Below are 21,999 nucleotides of genomic sequence, written 5' to 3' on the forward strand. Positions count from 1 at the left end.
ATTGACACTCGGCATACGTGTGTGCTGGTCTTTTGATCCTCTCTAGTGTCATGCATTATTCGTTGAGTGTTACTATTGACTTCTATTTATTTCAAGTCTCGGATTTATTGCGTACTTTGACGTTTCCTTTATTAAATTGATCGAGTATTCATGCAGGTATTTCAATCTATATTTGGAAAAAGTCATGCGTATATTTTATAAATATCCAAATTGGCCAATGCTAGACATGAAAAAACAAGAAATTCGAATATTATATGAATTATTAAAAATATAGCCTTAACACATGCACTTATTTGTTGAATGATCCATGATATGAACAGAAAAAGCTCACGACGTCAACAACAATTACCCAGAAGCATTTCGCATTAATATTCCCGAGGAGAAGTAAAAGAAAGAGGATTCCTGATGTGCTACATGCTTCTCTCAAAACGCTGATAAAAATTCATCCAATAACTCAACGTTGGCTCTAGCATCATAGTTCATCCCCGCGCACCCTTTTAGCTTGTTCTCCGTAAATCACTCATATCCTCAAAGATCGCAGCGGTGCAGTATGACGCCAGACACCGTTGATAAATTATGTAAGGCGAGAAATTGGGTCGGCTAATTTGACTGAACGCGATCGCATCTTACATCGCTAGAGCGCAAAAGAGAGGAAAAAAAAGATAAATGTTCCGTTTTTTTTCATTTAGTGTGAGACAAGTTATCGTTTCAAATCTCGCTGAACCGACTTGTAAATATTTCTAATTGATTATTATCCTCCATCATAATTTGAAAAATTTACAGAACGACTGAAACTTCATTCTCGCTATGTGTTTCTGAGTTGATATCAGATGGCGATCTCGCACCATTATCACCAAGAGTAAGTTAGGAAATTATAATCAATGAGACAGTCAAAAGTTTTTCCCAACTGTCACGAACACACCGAAAACTTCCGTATTCGCCTCTCAACCCCGGTGTGTCATAATTCAAAAGTACATTTCAATCCTTACAATTAAGAATGAATAATTTCTAACCTCTATCGTTCTATAAAACTATAAAGTAAAGGAAAAAAATTTTTATATAAAGTTTTTCGACGGAAAGATCTCCCATCATCATAGGTCCATTAGCGCAAATGTAGAAATAGAAAAAAGAAGCCGCGGCAGTAGCCCAGGAAAGAATGAGAGAGAGAGAGAGAGAGAGAGAAAAGAATACCGGCGTGAAACGGTAAGAAAATAGTTGTTATATATAGGAGATATCGTAGGCAGCGGTGACTCCTCCCATTATCTTGGGGGATCCCGCCCCTTGGTCGTCAATGCGCACGCGTCAAAGCGAGTTGGCGCGGGTGGTGAGCAGCAGCCTCGTCGCGGGGTAGATGCTAGTTCGAGAAGCTCGTGCTTGGAAGAGTTGGTGAGTCGCCAGTACGAGGTTTGCCAGCAGCACGAGCGCTGCTCGCAACCCACACTAGAGACTGAACTCTCTTCCGGAATATAAAACTTTGACAACACACTAAGACCATGGACATACTGGGTATGTCCGCAAACTCACTTTGCCTCGCATGCACTACTACTACTGCTCCTACCACTACTACTGCTACCACCACCACCACGCGCGCGCATCTTACTAGGAACCACGTGGCAAGCCTTCGGGACTTTAGAATGGTCAGTGGATATTCAAATGGTTAATCTGTGTATTCCTCTCTTTCTCTCTCTCTCTCTCTCTCTCTCTCTCTCTCTCTCTCTCTCTCTCTCTCCTGTCTCTCTCTCTCTCAATTATTCTTCTCTTTGTCACTCTCCATCTATCTCTATAATTAAACTTTTTTTAACGGAAACTTTATTGTTATTCTCGATATTTGTCACTATCGATCGAGTGTTCATTGCCTCTCCCTCTCTTTGTCTTTCAGTTATCTCTAATTCTTTCTGTGTGGTTCTCTATATGTATATCCTGCTTTATTTGGAACGTGAAACTGATTTTTTATCAACTTCTTACGTTCATTTACGAAAAAATATATTCATATTTATTGCACGAAATAAAATAAAAGATTCTACGAGGTATTTTTCACTCTGACACAGCCTTCGTTGTTATTTTGAATTGAGTAACACGAACAAGGCATTGAAGCTCTATAATATCGATTGTTTCCGTCTCCTTGAATGCAATTATACTAACACTACTTCTTAGATAACTCATTCACAATTTCACGACAATATTTTCTCCTACCATACTATTTATTTAAGGAATAAAGAACACAATATTTCTCACCTTTGTTTTTCAAAGCCTTGAGAAAGAAAAAATCAATAATTATTTACTTCCACTTCATCTGTCTAAGCGTCCTCTAAAAAATTGATCCGACGAGACGCTGACTTCAAAGTTGCGCGCGCGTGGGCATATTTCGCAAGCCCTCTAGCGTGAAAGCGAGCATTTGAGAAAAACATTGTGTGATACATTTTCTTACTCCTTGAACTTGATTAGTCTATTTCTAAGTTACTTTTAAATCCACAAAATATCTGGCTTGGCAACGATTTTTGAGTTCGTGTGAAGCAATTACGTAATTCACCAAATTCTTCAAAAGGGGGAAGTCGCGTGTATGTGTTAGTCAGAAATCCTAGCCTCTTCATATGTGGTGAAGGTGCCTTGTTATAAACTCGCATGCCATCTTTTACGACATATGCGCTAATTTGATTGAACATACGTGTACGACAGTTACTCTGATGCATTGACGTAAAATTTTAACCGTTCAAATAAACTGTAAAATTTGTCTTTTTTTCGACATTTGGGATATAATAGAGATAAAGCTCTTCATGTTTCTTGAACTGCTGCCAAAAAAGTTCAATCTTGATAGGTGTAGAACATTTTTGCTGCATGATCAGCTTTCATGTTGTACCTCATGGGTATTCGTCAATATTCTTGAAAGCCTTACAAAACTTGGCGTTTTGCAGAATGTTTTTCGAAATCTTATCACCAAAGTAAAAGTTGAATAACAATTTCAAGAGATCGTCGAAAAGCATTAAAATATCGAATCGGTCAAGCGAATAGCAAACATCAATATATTGACAGATAAACTCTTCTTCGTTCGCTCCACCGCTTTATTTACCCTGCTGGCAAAGCCGTGTGTGTGTCTGCGTACAAACCTTCGTGGTAAATTCTCGCGTTTGCGCAGAGATCGACCTTGGCATCTTTTGGCTTTTTCACTTGTGTCGTAAAGAAGGATAGTACCCACACAGCTAGAAAAGCGATCTTTCTCTTCTAAGCACGTGAACGAACATTCACCAAGCTTTACGCTAGATTTACTTCATGAGTTAACGATTTCTCTTTTTTTTTTAATTTTACACTTACAAAATAACTGCTGGTGCTGTTATTGATCGTGGATATAACTGGTGAAAGTAAATTGCTTTTTTCCTTTGCAAAATATGTCAGTTAAAATTTAAAATATTTAGCAATTGAAATTTTCGTTAAAATTTATTTCTAATATGTTGTTACTTTATAAATTAATGGACTCGAATAAGTACTTTAATTAATTATCGAGCATCAAATAAATTCAATGGTACATATAGAATATTGAAATTCGTTTGCTCGATAATGAACTGTTATTATCAGTAACTATATTAACACACATTACGTATCCGTATTTAAATTATTACATTATATATTATTAGTGACAAAATGATGATAATAAAAGTGAGTGCAATCATAATCAGATATATAGACATTAACTCCAAAACATAACAAATACAACATACAAGAGTACATTTAGTCTATACTCATTTCCAAAATCAACCTTCTCGGAGAAAGCAAACTCGACGAAGAAAAAAAAAAAACAATACTGAAGCTTGAAACCCCAGCGTAAAATTGGCCGAACAAAAGCGTGCTAAACGCAGTCGGTAGCGTCTCTTGAATCACGGGTGCGCCGTACAATAGGTTACCACTGCTCTCTCCCCCTCTCTCTATCCTTCGGAACCCCTTATCAGCTCACGACAAAAAAGTCGGATTTCCCCCAACTGTGTTTACACCCGCCACTTTCCACTCGCCAAACCGAACGACGACGACGACGCTTTTTTCTATTCTACGCTTTTTTTTGCGCTTCCCTCGATGTCGCGTCAAAAGGCTAATGCTGGATAAACAATGCGCTCTTTTACATTTTATGCAGGATACATTTTTGTCGTTGTATAAAAAAGGATTTTATTGGAGGAAATTAAATGGTACGTATATATATAACAATTTTTGAATTTTTTTATCGGGGGATGGAGTGATAATCCTTTTGAAAAAAGAGTATAGTGAATATAGTTGGATGCATTTATTAAAAATTGCCAATAAATCGAGCTGAAAAAGGCGAAAAGTTTTTTCAACTACAAAGATATTTTTTGCAAAGTTGAGGTGCAAAATTACCATAAAATCTTTAGAAGCTTGATACTATTTTACTTATTTTGACTCTTTAATAGTTTTTCGTTACATTAAAATGACTCTGAATGCATTGCAGCAATCGATAGACAAAAAATGCGTGTGTATGTGTGTGTGTGTGTGTGTGTGTGTATATATATATATACATACATATAAAACATATATAACGATCCGTGAACAAAAACACTTCACATATATACTAACGATATTCTATATTTGCAAAAAAATAATACAAGCATATATCATATCTCCTCTCAGCATACCATACGACCGGCATGGGCGCGCACGAAGTCGAAAGTGCTGAACAATCTGAACATTCTTATCCAAGCGTTGAAAACAGGAGTATCACGTTCGCCGACGTAGCACTATTCGCGCGCGCAGGAATCAAAGAGAGCACCAATATATTCCGTGTCTCGGTAAATCATTCTCTTTCTTCTCATTTTGTCTTCTGTCTCCAAATCGAAAATTCCTTGTATCCTTGGCCAGACGTAATATTTCAAAAGATTGCTTATAATAATCTTAAATTGTCCTAATAATTGATAAAAATAATAAGATGAAAGTGGATAATTAGATAATTCACTTTGATGTCTGGATTTAACCGGTTTGCGGTGTACATCAATATCTGACTGCGAAATGCGCGTTCAATTTCCATGGCATTCAAAAATTCAATAAATTGTTATGTCAATTACACGTTTTATTAGCTTGGCTTCGTCGATCTTTTTGCCGTAATCACTCTATATTTTTTCAGTCTATCGAAGATTCTCTATAAAAAATTCCATTTACTTTTAATTAAAACATTTGTAATATTAGTTTATGTAAATCACACAAGCATCCCCTCCTTTTGTAAAATTTGGTAGCAGCAAACTAGCATGAAACATTCGCACACGATGAGCAAAAAAGAGACAAAAGCGTTTTCTTTGTTTATTGTTTTAATAAAGCGGGTCCTTGCCTGCAATAACGCTGAATTTAATAATGCTCTCTCACCGAAAACGAGTAGAATTATAGTAGCCACGCAGCTATTGCACGTAGGGCTTTAGAGTTATGACACAGCGAGTAAAATTTAAACGTGTACGCACGCTCGCGCACAGACACTAATGATATCAAATGAGTCATACGCACTTCATCGCCTACATTGAGATACGACAGAATTGTATACGACACGTGAGAATTATTTTCTCTCACTTATCGTAACGCCTTTTCGATCATGATTTGTAAATCAGGATGTTCAAGAAAGTAAATGTTGAGGCCTTGTTAAGAAAGTTATTTACCTTGAAGCAGTAATCACTTTAAAAATTAGGATCATTTAGAAAATTATAAAAATATCAGCGTTTGATTCTAAACTACATGTTAATTTAAAAAATGCAGTGTCAGAGTATGTTCCAGTTTACAAATTTACGCATCTAAGTAAAAACTGCTGTAACTGAAACCAACTTGGATGGTTAACATTGTTCATTACTGAGATATACTGATAAACAAGCCGACACTAACTCTCATTATGGTACGTGCGCTGTGCATACAAAGTCGAACGACAAGATTTACATTAGTACAGTGTAAACTCATTTCAGTGGCAATCTACATTGTCAGCTTGGACAAAATTATGAAATTAATTATATTGCTTTACTTCTCTCACGACTTGTATTCAAGTGTCCACATATGTCTTGCTATGTAGCAAAGTAATTTCTCCAAGTATCTTCGTACATTCAAACTATCTATCTAATTTTGGAGTGAATGGAGTTTCTATGAAAACTGTTCGCTTAGATAGTTGTTTTGTGAAGAATGAATATTCGCTAGATTTTTAAGCTCGTAGAATAAAATCGCGGCCAATGTTAGTTTATGATTCAAGGTTCTAAAGAAACCCACTAACACACAGTTCACTTGACATTCATGAAACAAGTACACACAAGTGCATCAATCACGGTCGGTCGAAAACCCAGTGATATCTAATAGACTAAAAATAAAAAAAGCAGTCTCGCACACGTGGCTACTTGTAGTTGACCCGTTTCTTTCTCTCATCTCACCTTGCTAGCGTCCTTTTTACGACGACGATCAAAGCTTTCATTACGTGTCCTCTTTTCTTTTGCCACTCGACGACGACACAACTGTAAAGGGTCTTGTTTTCTGTTTATTGGGTTGAGTGAATGTTATTAAGTCCCTGAAAATTCACATGTGGAAAACGAATGTCTTTTCTTGCCTGTAAGCAAGGAATTAGTCACTGAAAAAACTGCGCAATTATTCATGAAGTAAGATCTTTTCTTTTACTAGTTTAATTTCTCATTCTGCCAAGTGTTTCTACGTTTTGCCTCGGTGATACCATTCGTCTAATTACAAAGTATTCCAAAGAAACACATGAAGTTGAGAGCGAGAGAGAGAAACAGAGAGATACAGAGAAAGAAGCTCGCGTTTCTTTGTTAATGAAAATATTACTCGAGTAGAGTTTAAATCGTCATATGAAGCGCTCCAACAAATAACGAAGGAAACTCCGTTTGCAAATCGAAAAACAGATTAATTAACGACGCGCGCGTGTATTTATGTGTGTATGTACTTATTTATTTTCGCCTAAACAAGTGAATTTATGCGAAAAAGGAAATATTGAACAGATTTTTAAGGTCCATTGTAAAAATTTGTTGGTAAAATGTGACTGATAATAAATAATACACGTTATTTCGGCACGTAACAAAGGAAATTAGAAACGAACAAAAGTTATAGCACAAATCCGCATACTTAACAAACTTATATTCATGGATACACTCTAGTAGAATTTTCCAGGTTCTTAGCGATAACGTCTGACCATTCATCTTTCTGTTGTCTTGAGTATCGACAATTAACGCACTGCCGCCAGACAGAAATGTACAAACTGATCTCTATATCACGTTCTTCTCTCACTCACTGCATTAGACCGTCATATATCAAAGTCATCGACGTGTTTAACCGTTATCCTGTTTTTGCAGGACTATTATTTATTTTATAGCTATCTCTGCCGTTTGATTTTCATTAACACTTGGATTACCCATTTTACAATGAAGTATGAGTATTTTCCAGATTTGAATGATGCTTTATTTACAGTATGTTTTACTTGGATAATAACGTAAAAATTATCCACAGAAAAGTATTCACTTCTTAAATTACAACAGTCGAGCAGATAAAGACATCTCGTTGACGATCGATTTAATTGCGCTTTTGCTATTATTAAATGCAATTGTGTAAGAGCGTATAAGGAAATATTGGGAAAATTTTATGCGTATGCCGATGCGCATATAGTTCGTAAAAGAATTTCATCCGAGTTTATGGATCAATAAAATGTCACACCGCCTATAAATCGGCCCCATAGGTGCATGCATCTTTGACATTTTTCGAGTAACTATAGTCATTTGTAAGAGAAAAAGATGACATGTTCCCTTTCAAATACGCTAAATCAAAGCAACGTGCCGAATGTATAGCTAACAAGATTGATGCCCCAGCGGCGTAAAGCTGACAAGCCGAAAGGCGGAAACGATAAGAGAAGGGCGCCGACTTGCATTACCGCCCGCGCCTTGTCATTTTTTATGTATGAGAAGTGGGCAAATAAAAGAGGGAAAAATGAAAGAGAAAAGGTTCTTAGGCTAATCGTCATCGTCGAAGACCCTACGTGTTAATGTACTTCTTTTCTTGAGTGGCTATGCGACAATTGTTTTCCATTTCCTGAATAGTTGCGAATAAGAAGCTCCACTTATCGCACCGGAGAATTCATCACGACAAATTTAAACTTCGTACAATCGTGCGTAGGATCGAAATATCGCCGAATCTCACTTCAGTACCTGGCGCATCTAAATCTCGCTTTGACGATCTCAAGAGTACATCTCAAAGCTCGCGCGCGCATGCTGCTACTACTTACCCTTATAAATTTTCTAGTCGACGCTGCGTTTTTTTTGTTAATACCTATCAGACTTGACAATCTTGCAATCAAGCCACAAAGCCTAAAGCTTCTCATAATGGGCTCGCCAAAGTGATTACAACGCAAAACTTAGTTTGCTACTAGAGGACGGTTGAGAGAGAATCGTGTTTTCTTTGTTTTTCTTTTTTCTAATAGTAACATGTGTTTTTATAAAGTTTACGAGTACAATTGCTTCACGAATACAAATACAGAACTTGCGAATTTAGCTTTTAATTGACGATAAAACACACTACTGATAAAAGGTAGTCCATAACTGACCATTCTGTCGTAAATTAAACGACAGAAAAGACTTTTTTTAATGATTAATTTTGTACACAATATTTATGATACGTCTTTTATTTATTTCAGGTGAGTTGAACAAAAGTGACCTTGCATAAATAAAAAATAATTACAGCGACCTACGTGAGTACAAGAATCAACTTTGTAAAAGCCGTTAGTTTTGTTAAAATAGACTGCAAAATCAATATTCACGGTCAAAATATCATGTAAAACACAATAAAGTAGCTCCTAACAATGAGCGTTCAATCGTGAAATCATCCGGCAATGAACTATACTCAACTATATTAAATTCTTCAGCAGGACGTCAAGTTCCGCTCATCATAACTGAAACTAGCATGAAATATTGAGAACTACAAGTCGAACAAATTATTTTTGAACTTGCAAAAACTTCTTTTTTAGATTCAACTTTTTCGAAATCACTATTTTACTAGTAAAAATACACTAATCAAATTTCATTTCAATCTTTCTCCAATGAACGGACTATATTCAATAGCCAAAGTTCAGTTTTCGTTATTTGTAAAGCAATCGTAATCAAAAAGTGGCCTTTGAGCGTGTACTGCATGTTACCTCTAAGCTATGCGTCCTTTACATCGTCCTTTAATTCGTTAATGAACAATTAAATGTCGATTACGAAATTCTCAGATCATCTTTTCGGTTCAGTTTTTGTAGTAATAAATCGTATAAATTAAACCAGTAGGGAAATAATAAAAAAAAAGAGTGGCGAATCGGAACTATATCTTTCAAATAACTCTATTTTTTGTCTATTATTAGAAGCTTTTAGCTTGTCCGAAGCAGAAAACATTTCTGAGCTTTCGAATCTCATCTGCATTTCACGCACAGACAATTTCAATCTACGACGCACAAACGTGGAACAAAAAGCCTTCTCTTGAAAAGAAAAAAAACGTAAAGCGACAGACTAGGATGGGGGATACGTGCTGGTAGAGTCATTCAGACGGGAAATTGAAATAAAGTCTGCGGGCGAGAAGAATTTAGTTAGGTGCAGCATCTGGTGCGACGCGATTGGACTGGTGGTCAGCGGACTTTTACATTTCTTTGAGAGCTAGATAAAAAAAGAGGGTTGGATAGTGTTGACTTCGTTTTTGTATAATTAAGTAAACGGGAATAGAGCGAGTAAAGAGATTGTTCGACTATGCCTTTATTTAATTTTAAAAGTTCTAGTAGGGGAAAAGGGTTAGAGAGTGTCGGAAAATCTGTTTGGGGATTGACTAGACTTTTCAATTACCCGAGAGCCGATCGAATTAAAGAGTAAATTGGACTCTCACAGAAGAAAAATATTTTTATGTTATACCTTGAAATTTCGCCAATAAAGAATAGCAATCCGATACCCAAAAAATTTTACACCAAGTTTACGAGCTCTTGCAAACAACGAAATTTCCTGAAAAGAAAAATCTCAGGGAGGAATAGCGTCGATTGGAAAGACAGTAAAAGCGCGCACGGGCGTTGTCCTTTGATTTATATCGATGCTTTAACGCTTTTACGACACGGTAAATCCTCGGCACTTTAATTTTTGTTTCGCCAGCGCGCGTGTGTAGGCGATGTTATTAATCTAGGCATGTGAATCGAGGTCGTCTTAATTTTACCACCTAACAATACTACAAAATCCTCGTTCGTTATAAAGTCAGCTCTTTTTTTGCTGGATGTACAGTGGGTGTCAAGGATAACATAACGAGTTAACTTGTTAGTGCTTTGAAATATAAATTGAATGAAATTCATGAGTTTGAAGAGAAAGCTTGAGTTATGCAAGTAATATTGTCGAAATGCAGTTTTAAGGTGAATGATGGTTGATTACGACAGATACATTTTTAGTACGTGAATTTATAACCAATTTTCTTATCATTACAATCTTCTCCGGCATTTTTACCATTGGAAAAAGGGAAGAAATTAGCGATGGCTTGATCATCATCTCGAGCTTCTATCAATGCTGTGTATTCCCGACTCGCAATTTCGCCAAGTACGCTGAATCTTCACAGAAAAGAAGATATAAGCTCTTGTACTTCGAAATTTCAAAGACTCGCGAGTCTCTGAAGACAACGCTTGCAATTCAACTCGCGTTTAGCCTGGTTCCGCAGCTTCAACTTTTTTTTCAACTACGGTTTTACCTCAACGTAAGGGAGTAGACAACTCAGTGGTGATTGGCTGTGTTCTCTTTTTTCTCTTCTACTCTTTTGTTTTTATCGAACGTCAGCGGAGGATAAGAATACCGAGGAGAGATAGAGAGAGAGAGAGAGAGAGAGAGAGAGAGAGAGAGAGAGAGAGAGAGAGAGAGAGAGAGAGAGATAAAGAGAGAGAAGAAACACATCTTTTATTCAAACTATCGCGTATCACGAGCGCGAGCAAAATCTTTTCCCTTACTACGAAGAACAGAAATAACGCGCGAAATATTTGGATTTGTCGAACCATCCTAAATTATATTAGATCCTTTTTAATCAGATATAATACCATAGATATTGAACATTCGACGTTTAATTGAAAATGAAATTGCAAATTACTAAAATTAAAATAATATCAGTTTGCAAGGTATTTAAATAGAAATGCACGAGCATAAATTAAATGAAGTTTCATCTTAAGCAGCGTAATTTAAATTTTCAGAAAGCACATTGCATTTACGACTTAGTTTTTATCACTAAAAAAGTTCTCAGAAGTATAACATATATTTATTATCCTATATTTTTTTAAATATTCGCATCTTTACATAAGATGTAAACACGATTGTCATCCGAAATACCCTTTCTCTGTACGAGAGTGAAAAAAAATGGGAAGGCACATCATAAAAAATCTTCATGTACGCTTATGCATAATATCCAAAGACAACACATTGTCGTGCTATGCATAGACGTATACGAAATTTCTGGTATAACATGCGTAATATTCCGAGCCAAAAGTTTGAGATTGCACGATAAACGACTGGACATATGTGTATACATAAATACTAACACTAATTTAACGGACTGAAGTTTATTACTGCTGATTTGTATTGTCGTGAGATTCGCTTCTTTTTTATAAATAAATTACAAGTTTGGATTGTGTAAACTCAAGAGATTTTCGTTTAATTACCGAATTACTGCAAATTCTCGCGCAGTAGTAATCAGAGCTCGAGAGCTTTATTAAAGTTTATTTTCAATGTCCGAAATCTTGGGAGTGAGACGCGAATTTTGAAAATACATCCATTCTACAATCTAAAACGATATCTAGATGCAGTCAAACTTTGAATTACGTTTTTTTTTCCTGAATTTCAGATAACTAATTTGCTTGAATAGAAGCCAAACAAGTTTTCAAGAACATCTTATTCGATATAACTGAAAACGACGTTAACAGTGTCAAAACGTATTTAGCGTTAACTTGTCAAATGAAATTTCCGCGCGTAAAAGTCAAGGATAGTGAAGATAACGAATTAGCGCGTGAATAGCCTGGTGACAAGAAAGGCAAACATAGAGGCCATGAAGTAAATCCTTTCTTAGAAGAAGGGAGAGCTTGCAAGCAAATTGATATAGAATGGATGCTAATGGGCGCGATGACGACGACGACGACGATGCAAACACTCCTCGGGTTCTTACGGGCTTCGTTATTCACATCGCGAACGGCTTTATTATCATAGCTTTATTATGTTTACGCGCACAGGGGAAGTTTACTTTTCTCTTAGAAAGTGCTCGCTGCTTCTCTCTCTCTCTCTCTCTCTCTCTCTCTCTCTCTCTCTCTCTCTCTCTCTCTTTCTCTCACTCATTGATCTTCCTTGTATTTTCTGTATGCGCGCTCGCTCAACTAAAACGGTCCAAAGATGTCACTGCAAAAATTTTGCCTTAGTGGAATAAAAAAACAAGAACTTAATTGGAAATCTGATTTACTTTTTTATTCAAGGTTCTCTTGGTTGAAAGATGAAATAGATATTTTAATTTTTAATTTTAAAAAGAAAATAACTATCTAATCAATAAAAATATTCTTAAAAAAATGTCGGTAAGCCACATAGCTATAACGAGAAAAAGTTTAAATGGAAAAAAAACAACGTACAAAGTTTCGATATTTCGTGATATGGTATGTAGCCGCTTAATTAAAGAGATTTTTTTCGACAAACGACGGCGGTGGTGGCTCGGCCGCTCGTCACTGAGAAATTTTAATTTAGGAAAGTAGGTCGACGATGAATCGATTGACGCAAACCCACGTTGCTTCGTCTTTAATTTTCCGCCGCTGTCTCCGTGTTCTTTCGTCACGATCTGTGAATTTAAGGACTCGCGTAACTCGACCTACTCGATTTTAATTACGAACTAAATGTCAAAAAGATCTACACTGCACTCGGACGTGACTTTCTATTAGAATAATATTCCTCTAGTAGTTCGGACTGAAAGATATTGTTCGTTAGCTAAGTAACTCGCGATAAAATTGAAAAATTAAACCCGAGAGAAAATAGCTTACACCCGTCGAGTTCGCGAACAATCACGAGTAATCAAATAGATCGAATGAATATACGTATCCCAAATGAATGCATCAATCACAGTTGTATTAAATAGCTTTCTATACCGTAAATAAGCTTATAAATCAGTTAATGATGTATGAAAGCATTGGTTATCCGATTAAATCACGCCGCAGATTAATAAGTCATTAAGAGATGATTTTTTCAAGAGCCCTTCGTTTTACTTTTTTTTCTATTCCTCGATTGATTAACTTTGAAACTATTATGTAATGGATTAATGTTTTTACGTTGCACTGATATTGAAAAAACTGGAACATGCCATAAAGATGTGAATTTTGCCATTTGTGATTATCGGTTTAATTCAATAATTCATATAGCAACGAATTATCTAATAAACTTTTATTTGCCATCATTTGATAAAAATAATAGCAAAAACGATGCGTCCATGTAGCCGTAGGAAAAGAAAAACTTAGACTTGACCATTACCGAAGCGTGCACGATGAGTCAACTAATAAAACTTGGTTAAACTAAGAAGCCCATGAGGAATGAGAGAGCGAGGTAAGTTTGTGGCAACGTAAAGCCTCGCGGGAAAACACGTGACTCGAACAGCGGCCACACGTAAACGACCAGTTAGGTAGCTACTTCATGCGCGATTGCGGCAGTTTCACTTTAATCCATACCAAAATTGCTTGACGTGTATAGCTTCTTCTAATAAAACTTGTAATAAATTTCGAATTTGCGAAGTTCAATTCTATAAAGTCAAGGACAATCATAATTTTACCAAGCGTGATTATGTCAGCAATTTCCAATATCGAATAAAACTTGATCGTTTGCCTCGTGTTAAGAACGTTTGACGTTAAGTTATTTAAAAATACGTTATAATTACTCGTTAATAGCAGTTATAACAAGCGAGATAATAAATTGGAAACTATGTTATGTTGTTCTGATTGACATAGAAAGTAAGAAGTCAATATATCAACTATAACAAGTTGCACTGGTCGCAAATACAGTTCTAACACTATGAAAAGGAAGAAGGAAAGATCGATAATCTTGACGCGTGTATTGGTTAACTCATGTAATTGATTCGATTAAGACAGCGCACGTATCGTGTCGAAGATGGCAAAACCGTCGCCAGTAGCAGAGACGCTCGATTTCGCGATGTACCTCGTTATGCCTGAAGGCGAAATCACCTAAAAGCAGATTGACTATATTACCTTGGTGATTTGTTCTGTCATTCGAGTATTTTTGATTGGCACTGTCGTTATATCAGGCACAAGCTTTTTTTCACAAATTTTTTTTATTAAAGTGCACACTTATCTTTTTAGAAAATCAGGTCTGCAGATGACATTTTTCCTTTTTACAATAAAACTTGTAAAACAATCCGAGAGAAACGGAACACGTGTAGTATCAGCAGCCAAGGTGTGTATGAAGTGGCTCCCTCGGGATGTTTAAACTCTTCGTTCAAACGCTCTGGGCGCACGATTATATCGGCTCGATCCCTCGCGGGGCCTGTCCAGACATTTCGGCTAATTTCCAATATAGGGTTGAATGTTCAAGATAAAAAAAGTCTTCTGTTTTAACAACCCGGAAGATGGTCTTTTTATCCAGCTACATTTTTGTTAATTGTAATTAAGCATATGAATTGTGAGTAGAACTCTTCATACACACGTACTCATTACATAAAGTGTAACAGTGTACTTTGCGACCTCCACAGTCGGAACTCACTTTAACCTATGACTGCAACTCGTTCACGCAAAGTGCACTCCGAGGTACCGGAAGATCGTTACGCCAGAGAGGACCCAGCCGTGTCAAATTCCCCATGGATACACACCCACAGATACGTTTACACATGAGTTCACACTCTGGTGCTCGTATACGTGAGCCAGATAGCCAACTGTTTGCGTTTTTTTCGCTCACGCGTGAACTTTCTTCCTGCGGAAGAAGATCGATTAGGAATTTAACTCTAATGAGGGTTAGATTTTGTATAGAGGCTTCACTTTACGATTGATTACTAAAGTACTTGGTTTCTAATATATCTCGGTTGACTGATACGGCAGTGTACTTTGTTTCGACAATCGACCAAAGTGTGTCTGTTGAGAACGGCGACTCACTACTTAACAAAAAGTTAATTTATTTTTTTTTGCTGAAAAACAAATTATTTCGATGCACAAAAAGTAAGAAGAAAAAGCGTCTGCCGCTTAGACAATCCTTCTCAATTAATTAATCTACGAAAGTCAAGTGTCTCGGCCTTAGCTCTGTTATAACGAGGAACAGCGTTGTGAAAGAGAAAACGCATAATTGGAGCTTGCGAGACATATAGCGTGAAGAAGTTGCTCTTACTAATGACGATTTCGTTTTGTTTCGTAGGGGCTGTCGGCGGTGAAGGTGGCGATGAGGACGACAAGGAGAAGGAGGAGGAGGCCGAGAGGGAAAGGCAAGAGGCCATCCGAGAGGCCGAGGAACGACGAAAAGAGAAACATCGCAAGATGGAAGAAGAGCGAGAAAAGATGCGTCAGGAAATCAGGGACAAGGTCAATCTGTTCATTTTTAACTTCTATATATTTTTCTTTCTTAACAACAGAAGAAAAGAAAATTGAAAGAAAGATTTTTTTAACGAACAATAATTATCTGTACTTCTCGTAAACCACTCGAACGTACATCACCCTAGTTTTTGTTTCTTGTTTTCGCCAGTAAAAAGTTCATTTTCCAAAAGAAAATTAAACTTGCAGCGTTATAAATCTCGGGCGGTAAACTCTTTATCCTCAAAAGCTGTAAGCGATCCTTGGGAGCGAACAGGGAATCCCCGACGTTTAACGTTTACGATCGGAGCTTAGGAGACTGCTGGCCAGCTTGCAACGCGATTTCACGCCACTAGGATAGAGATCGCGCTCGCGAACTTTTAGTACCTTTTCTCTTTTACCTCCCCTCTAATACACACGCACACACACCCACCCACCCACACGCACGCGCACACATATGTGCGTGGAAAACCCCTCCTGAACGCGTTCGTTTCCTTCCCTCCCATTCGCTCCCTGGCATTGATCTTTATTATAGCTATTTCGGTGCCACCCTCCTTTGCACATCGTTTTAGATTACACCTCTTCTCATTTTCTTTTCATGTATCGATTTTCTAGGTCGATTATTTCATTCGATTCGGACACGGAATCGCGAGTACTTAAAAAGTAAATTGCAGTAAATTGAAAATAAAACGATCTCTAGTGCGAGATTATCAACCTCATTCATCAGCTATAATATTACATTTTTTTAATGTACGCGAAGTTCTTCAAGATTCGTCAACTACAAAACAGAGAAAAGCGAGCGAGCCTTCATGACATCCACAACGTAATTTTTCAGGTGGGATAAGCAGGCATAAGCCAGAGGAGCTCGTCGACTAGTTTATTTATTATTTTCCCACTACAATTTACTTATAATTTATTTGTGACGTTGAGTCTACTCAGAGATCTCTTTATTTTACCACCGCTTCTCTCGAGAACTAGAAGCCTAATGCCGTTTTCGCTCGTCGCTATGAGGGCACTCCCCTGCCCTTCGGGGGCGTGGTCCGAGAGGCCCAAATCGTCTGTTTAGGTGCGCGCATTCCTCTCCCCGCTCCACTCGTGGCTTGCCGACAGCCACAAATTTTGCCCATATGTAAGCCTGCGCTGGGTGGCCTCCCTCCTGTTGGCCTAATACGGTGTCGCAGCAGACTCGGAAAAGAATCTCCATCCGTAGTAGCACACGGCCCTGATCGCCTCACGGGGCGACCGTGCACATCGTGACGAGTGAAGCTGAGTGAAAACCTAACCTGTTCGGGCTTCCTCAGCGCACGCGATCTTACATATTTTACGTCACCGCTTACTTCTACCTTATTTTCCTTTTCACAATAAGAGCACGATTCGAGCATAGTCACGACAGGTGTCCTTACATATTCCGCTGCTTCTGTGCGTATATATTTTTTGAGAGTTCGCCCGGTATCTTATGACCAATGATTATCGCGCTTTGGGTTTTCCCCAAATTCGTTTGCCCTTTGCCCACATGCAACTTATATGTCCCCCAGACACGCCCCAAACACGTGTGCCGCTCGGCTATCCGCAACAATAATAAACAACCGAATTAACACGATCCCCGACGAAAACTACAACACGTACGGACGCGTCGTAATGCACGTTATGGAAATAGATGACATTTTATTTTTACGAAGACCCTTATTGTTTTTCTCTCTTTCTCTCGGATAACTCATTTAACGCATAGCGAACTTTCTGTATGAATTTTAATTATGTGCGCTCGAATATAAAGTAAACGATGGTTTGCGTCGTTGACATGGCAGCTGTTAGTAAAAACTAAACTAACTAACTTTCTCTCGAGAGGCATTTGGCACAAATGTATAGTTTTCAAACAGCTGACATGTCTGTATATTCAAAGTGAAACGTCATATCACTCACCAAGCAAACAAATCCTCCTCCTCGCCAAATTGAAACGCATAGTACATGAAAAAAAACGCAAAACAGCCGAGGTGATGTACACCGCGAGAAATTGCGAAAGCTTCCATATCACTGAGTCAGTACAACGCTTTAAAATGACCATATATGTCCCGATAAGCCAAGCGAGGTTTATCATAACCGCGGGTTCAGGAGTTCGAGTATTCGGGACCTCACTGAATATTTAAAAAAAAATAATGTAAGATTTACAATAGCACGTTTATTATACAAAATACGAAGAATTATAAAGTCAACTTTGATTAACTTCATCAGACGGTGACTTCGAAGCGCGTTCGCGCTAATGCGTAATCGAATTTGCATCTTAAGTCATTCCATTTTCACACGACATATTCTCGGCGGATGGGTAGGTGCGTGCAAACAAACAAGACGACGCGCGGGCGTCATATAATTTTAAATGTACATGTTGTTGCGCTTGTGGGGCGACAGATGTTTTTATTCTGACGATGAGTTAAAAATATTTTCAGAAAAGAGTGTTTTCCGCGGATAATGTTTACGCGACGCCAGAACTGCTGATACCTATGATACAGCATGAGTCGAAAAAGTTGGCGATATTGATATGAATATTTGTCGTTTAATAGTGAGATTTGAAATTAAAAATTCTGGTGAGTTAGTGTTTAAAGGTATTGTGAAAAAATTCAATCCAAAAATAGCAGTTAGGTTAGACTAAATAACATGAGTATCTGTTAAGTTAAATATGCGATTGAATTAGCAGACGAAGAAAATTAATAATTAATAAATTTAAATCAAACTGAATAAATGCAGATTATGAATATTCGGAAGAAAGCGTATTAAATGTGAATCCTCCTCATCACTTCCTTTTCAAGGAAAATAATAATTTCTCCGTGAATTTTTGTCTCCTATGCCAAACGCACACAACTTTGAAGCGGAAGAGAAAAAGAGACGAAGCGTTTCTTTCATCCCTTGGCCGCGTGACACACATCCGTCTCTTCGAATGTCTCGACACTGCGTCACACAAGTGCTTTACTACTTCAAACGGAATGAAAAATAGCCCGTCGACCCGTATCTCCCCTTTCTCTCTTTTTTTCTTTTTTACAGGTAATTTATTTTCTGACAATTGCTATCCGTTGCGAGTAATTTAAATTAGCGCTAGTGAAAATCGTATGTAAACTGAAAAACACGAGCGTATCCAGCGTAATAATTACGAGTGGCGAGTGTTTGGAGAGAAAAAAGAAAAAAATAGCGACATTTCAATTAAAAGAGTAGAGTGTGCATCCCTGCAACGCTAGCGAGTTATTCGATTACCGAGCTTGCACAAAAGGGAAAAGCCGAAGTTGCTTTACCGAGCCCCAAGGAATTATGCTCGTTAAATTGTAAACGTTACATATTCGCACGCGCGCGCGTGTACACATACGCAATTCGATTGTGCGAAACCGCTGGGCCAAGCTTCCTTCCACGTAATAGAAAAACAAAAGTTTTTTCCTTGTACGGAAATTTTAATAGCAGATGGCATTGAATCGCAAGTGTAGAGACTAAAACGAACATTGGAATTAACGAAAAATGAACGGTTGCGCATTTTTTCCCGTCACAATTTTCGCAGAGTATACTCGCGCGCGTTTTAATATGTTAACAAGCTGAAATTTTATCAAAGTACTCCCCCCCTCCCCCTATTTCTGATACTGCTATTTGTTCTGTGAAATGTGCCAATATCTGATTTTTATATTCTTTAGCGTGAAATTTATATTATTTTTAAGCCAGCCTTTTGTATTCAAAGAGCGGGTTAAAAAAATATTAACGAACGACAACGTAAGAGAAGCCATTAATTAAAAGTCTTTCAATACTGCTTAATTTACTTAAAAGCTCGTAATAATGGAATAAACTCGTGTAAATACACGAGCAAAAAAGTTTCCTTTGGCGCAGACGGAAACATGAAAAATAAAGCAAACATAGAGGCGCATCGATGCCTACTGGATGGAAGATTCTCTCGTTCGTAAGAGACAAAGAGAACGAGCGATCAGAAAAATAATAAAATGGGCTGACGAGAAATTGAAGTCGTCCACACAACATTCTCGTATTAGAGCCTAAGGTCCGCCACGAGTCTAACGCTCCTAAAATCTCGTTCGTCGGAGGTTGTCAGGCAGTTTAAACAAGACATAGTTGTCACGGCTCTAGCGATGCGAACGTGCATAAGTAATAATCGTAAAAGTAATAACAAATAATGAATAACTTGAAGGAAAGTCTGAATTACTCATTCGTAGGGTCACACTGGGACAGCCGCGCAAATTCTCTCGCAGTGATAGGCAGAACTGTTTTTTCGGCTGCGAGGTTTGCTTGCGCGATTGGCGTCGTGCTTGGACCGTGCTGCCTGCTTGCGGCGAAAGCACCCGAGTTACCCCACTGGGGGCGGGGGGGGGGGGGGGGGGGGGGGGGTACCCACCCGAGCTGGCAACTGGGCGAGGGCGCCACAAGTCCTCTACAGCTCTCTTCTCTCTCGCTTGTTTCGCACGAGCTGATCTACATATGTTGGTGTGAGCGAGCGATCGAGTGGCTTTGTTGAACATGTAAAAAAATTGAAACTGAGAACGAACAAAGATAAAACAAATAGTAGAGCGATACAAGCCGATGAAATATAAGGCTTACGTCAAAGAATGCGAGAGACGCGTGTAACGAGTCGACGCTTTTCGATGCGATTGCCGTAAAAAAATAGTGAAAAAAACTATATACACGATATGTTTTGACAAACACGACTTTTGCCATTTTTAAAACAAAAGTCTTTCCTCGTACAAACCACTTTCATTCAGAACTTTGACGAACGGGTCGTTTTTCTCCTTTTCAACCAAACACATACATTCACATACGTACATGCACATACATACCACCACATGGCTCTCGTTATACGCACATGCAGATATAGAAAGTGAGCTGAGTCCTATCAAACGGAACGACTTATTGGATCGGTCGCACGCGCGACTCGAGTGACAATATTCTAAATCCCTTAACAACGTGCGAATGACAACCGATGCGCATATACGTCCTTCGCTGTATATTTTGTTTTTTATACTCTTTTCATTTCTTTTCGAGTGCACAATTCGACTGCCACGATGGTTTTGCAATAATAATTCAGAATTTCGAAAGTGATATGCTTCAAGTGGTCATTACAATGCTACACAAGTGACTTTGAAAAGCCTTCGCTGATATATTTGCAGCAGACATCGAAACATTTTTTTTTCTTACCTTTGAATTTTTATTAACGAGTTGAATTTCTACGTGATCGCGTCGCGCGATTTAAGAATACCGGACAATTGCATCCTAATAAATCATGAAAGTAAGCAAAGAGGGAGATCGCATGACTGATTATGACAAGCAGCCTTAATTCGAATCGCAAAATCTCGTTATTTAAATCCACCACAGAAATTGGTATATCTAGTTGCGAGGATATTCCATTTCCCGACGAACCAGCGCAACTATCCAATACACGAATTCACCTTTACTTTGCTTTTTCCATGTAAATTGGAGCCATTTCGTGAAACGTATTGATCCTACGGGACCAACTATTTTCATCGATGCTACTTGTATAAGTTGCTCGATGAGAATTCTCAGACGTTAAGCGAGCGTTCGAAAAGGAAAGCTTGCGAGGCTCCAAATCTCATATAAAGAGATTTTCATGTAAAATAGGATTGATGGATATAAATTTCAACTATACATTGAATTTATGTAATTTTGATCATTTATTCAACTGATTTTAATGAAAATTTGATAATTAAAAAATGAAAAAAGATTGTGTTTTACCATTCACTTTTTCCGTTTTTGTTTTATTTTTGATTGCCGATTCGGTAATATGAAAAGATTACCGGCAGAGTGAACTAAACTTTCAAAATAAATCCATGTATTAAATTGTCAAGTTGTGCTCATTATATCACTCCCCCTACTCATGTATGTTCTATTAGTATGCGCCATAGTTTCGATGCTGTAGTGACGTGAGTCATCATCCTTCAGTAAGTCGATCGTGACAGGGTGGCTGGAGGCATCATTACTCGAAACCAATACATTTAAATAAATTTTATTTCGTAGCAATTTTGCTCGTTTATTTATCTAAAAGTTCGTGCATTGCAAATGTACTTCGGCATCAGTGCTATTTCTGAAAAATTAAATATACTCCCCATTACGCAGAATGAAATATTGAATAATTACAAAGTCACAAGCCTGTAAAAATAGAATTTTAACCAAAGAGATCGTTTGATGAAGAATTTAGTCATTTTAAGCTCCTCTTGCCACCTCTCTATACTCTACTTTTTTTCCTCGACTTGTCAAGGCAAGCTAATAATAACTGCTTGTAAGCGACTTTTTTTCTTTTTGTAGAGTTCAATTTTTTTTCTCTGTTAAAAGACTTGTCGGGGTTCAATCTTTGTGAAGTTTAAGAAGGTTGTGTAAACTAAGCTGCTTTGCCATCGTCGTCTTCTTTGTCTTTCCCAAGTGCATGAATATTCGCGTTTGAACGTCGATGAATAAAAACTGCCTCATAAGACGTTTGATTGGCT

The 21,999-nt window shown here is 37.7% G+C and overlaps 1 protein-coding gene across 1 annotated transcript in view; it reads left to right on the forward strand.

Moving 5' to 3' along the window:
* The first annotated feature begins 1,373 nt into the window (after positions 1 to 1,373).
* LOC131673983 (complexin) overlaps positions 1,374 to 21,999 on the forward strand; it is a 34,168-nt gene continuing 13,542 nt past the window's right edge. Inside the window, exons 1-2 of the mRNA XM_058952394.1 lie at positions 1,374 to 1,506; positions 15,375 to 15,538. Coding sequence (XP_058808377.1) covers positions 1,494 to 1,506; positions 15,375 to 15,538 — 177 coding nt within the window. The 5' untranslated portion in view covers positions 1,374 to 1,493. The remainder of the gene's footprint in view (positions 1,507 to 15,374; positions 15,539 to 21,999) is intronic.

The sequence above is a fragment of the Phymastichus coffea genome, unplaced genomic scaffold, assembly GCF_024137745.1.
Source record: "Phymastichus coffea isolate CEN01 unplaced genomic scaffold, Cenicafe_Pcof_1.1 PCOF00207, whole genome shotgun sequence".
Lineage (NCBI taxonomy): Eukaryota > Metazoa > Arthropoda > Insecta > Hymenoptera > Eulophidae > Phymastichus > Phymastichus coffea.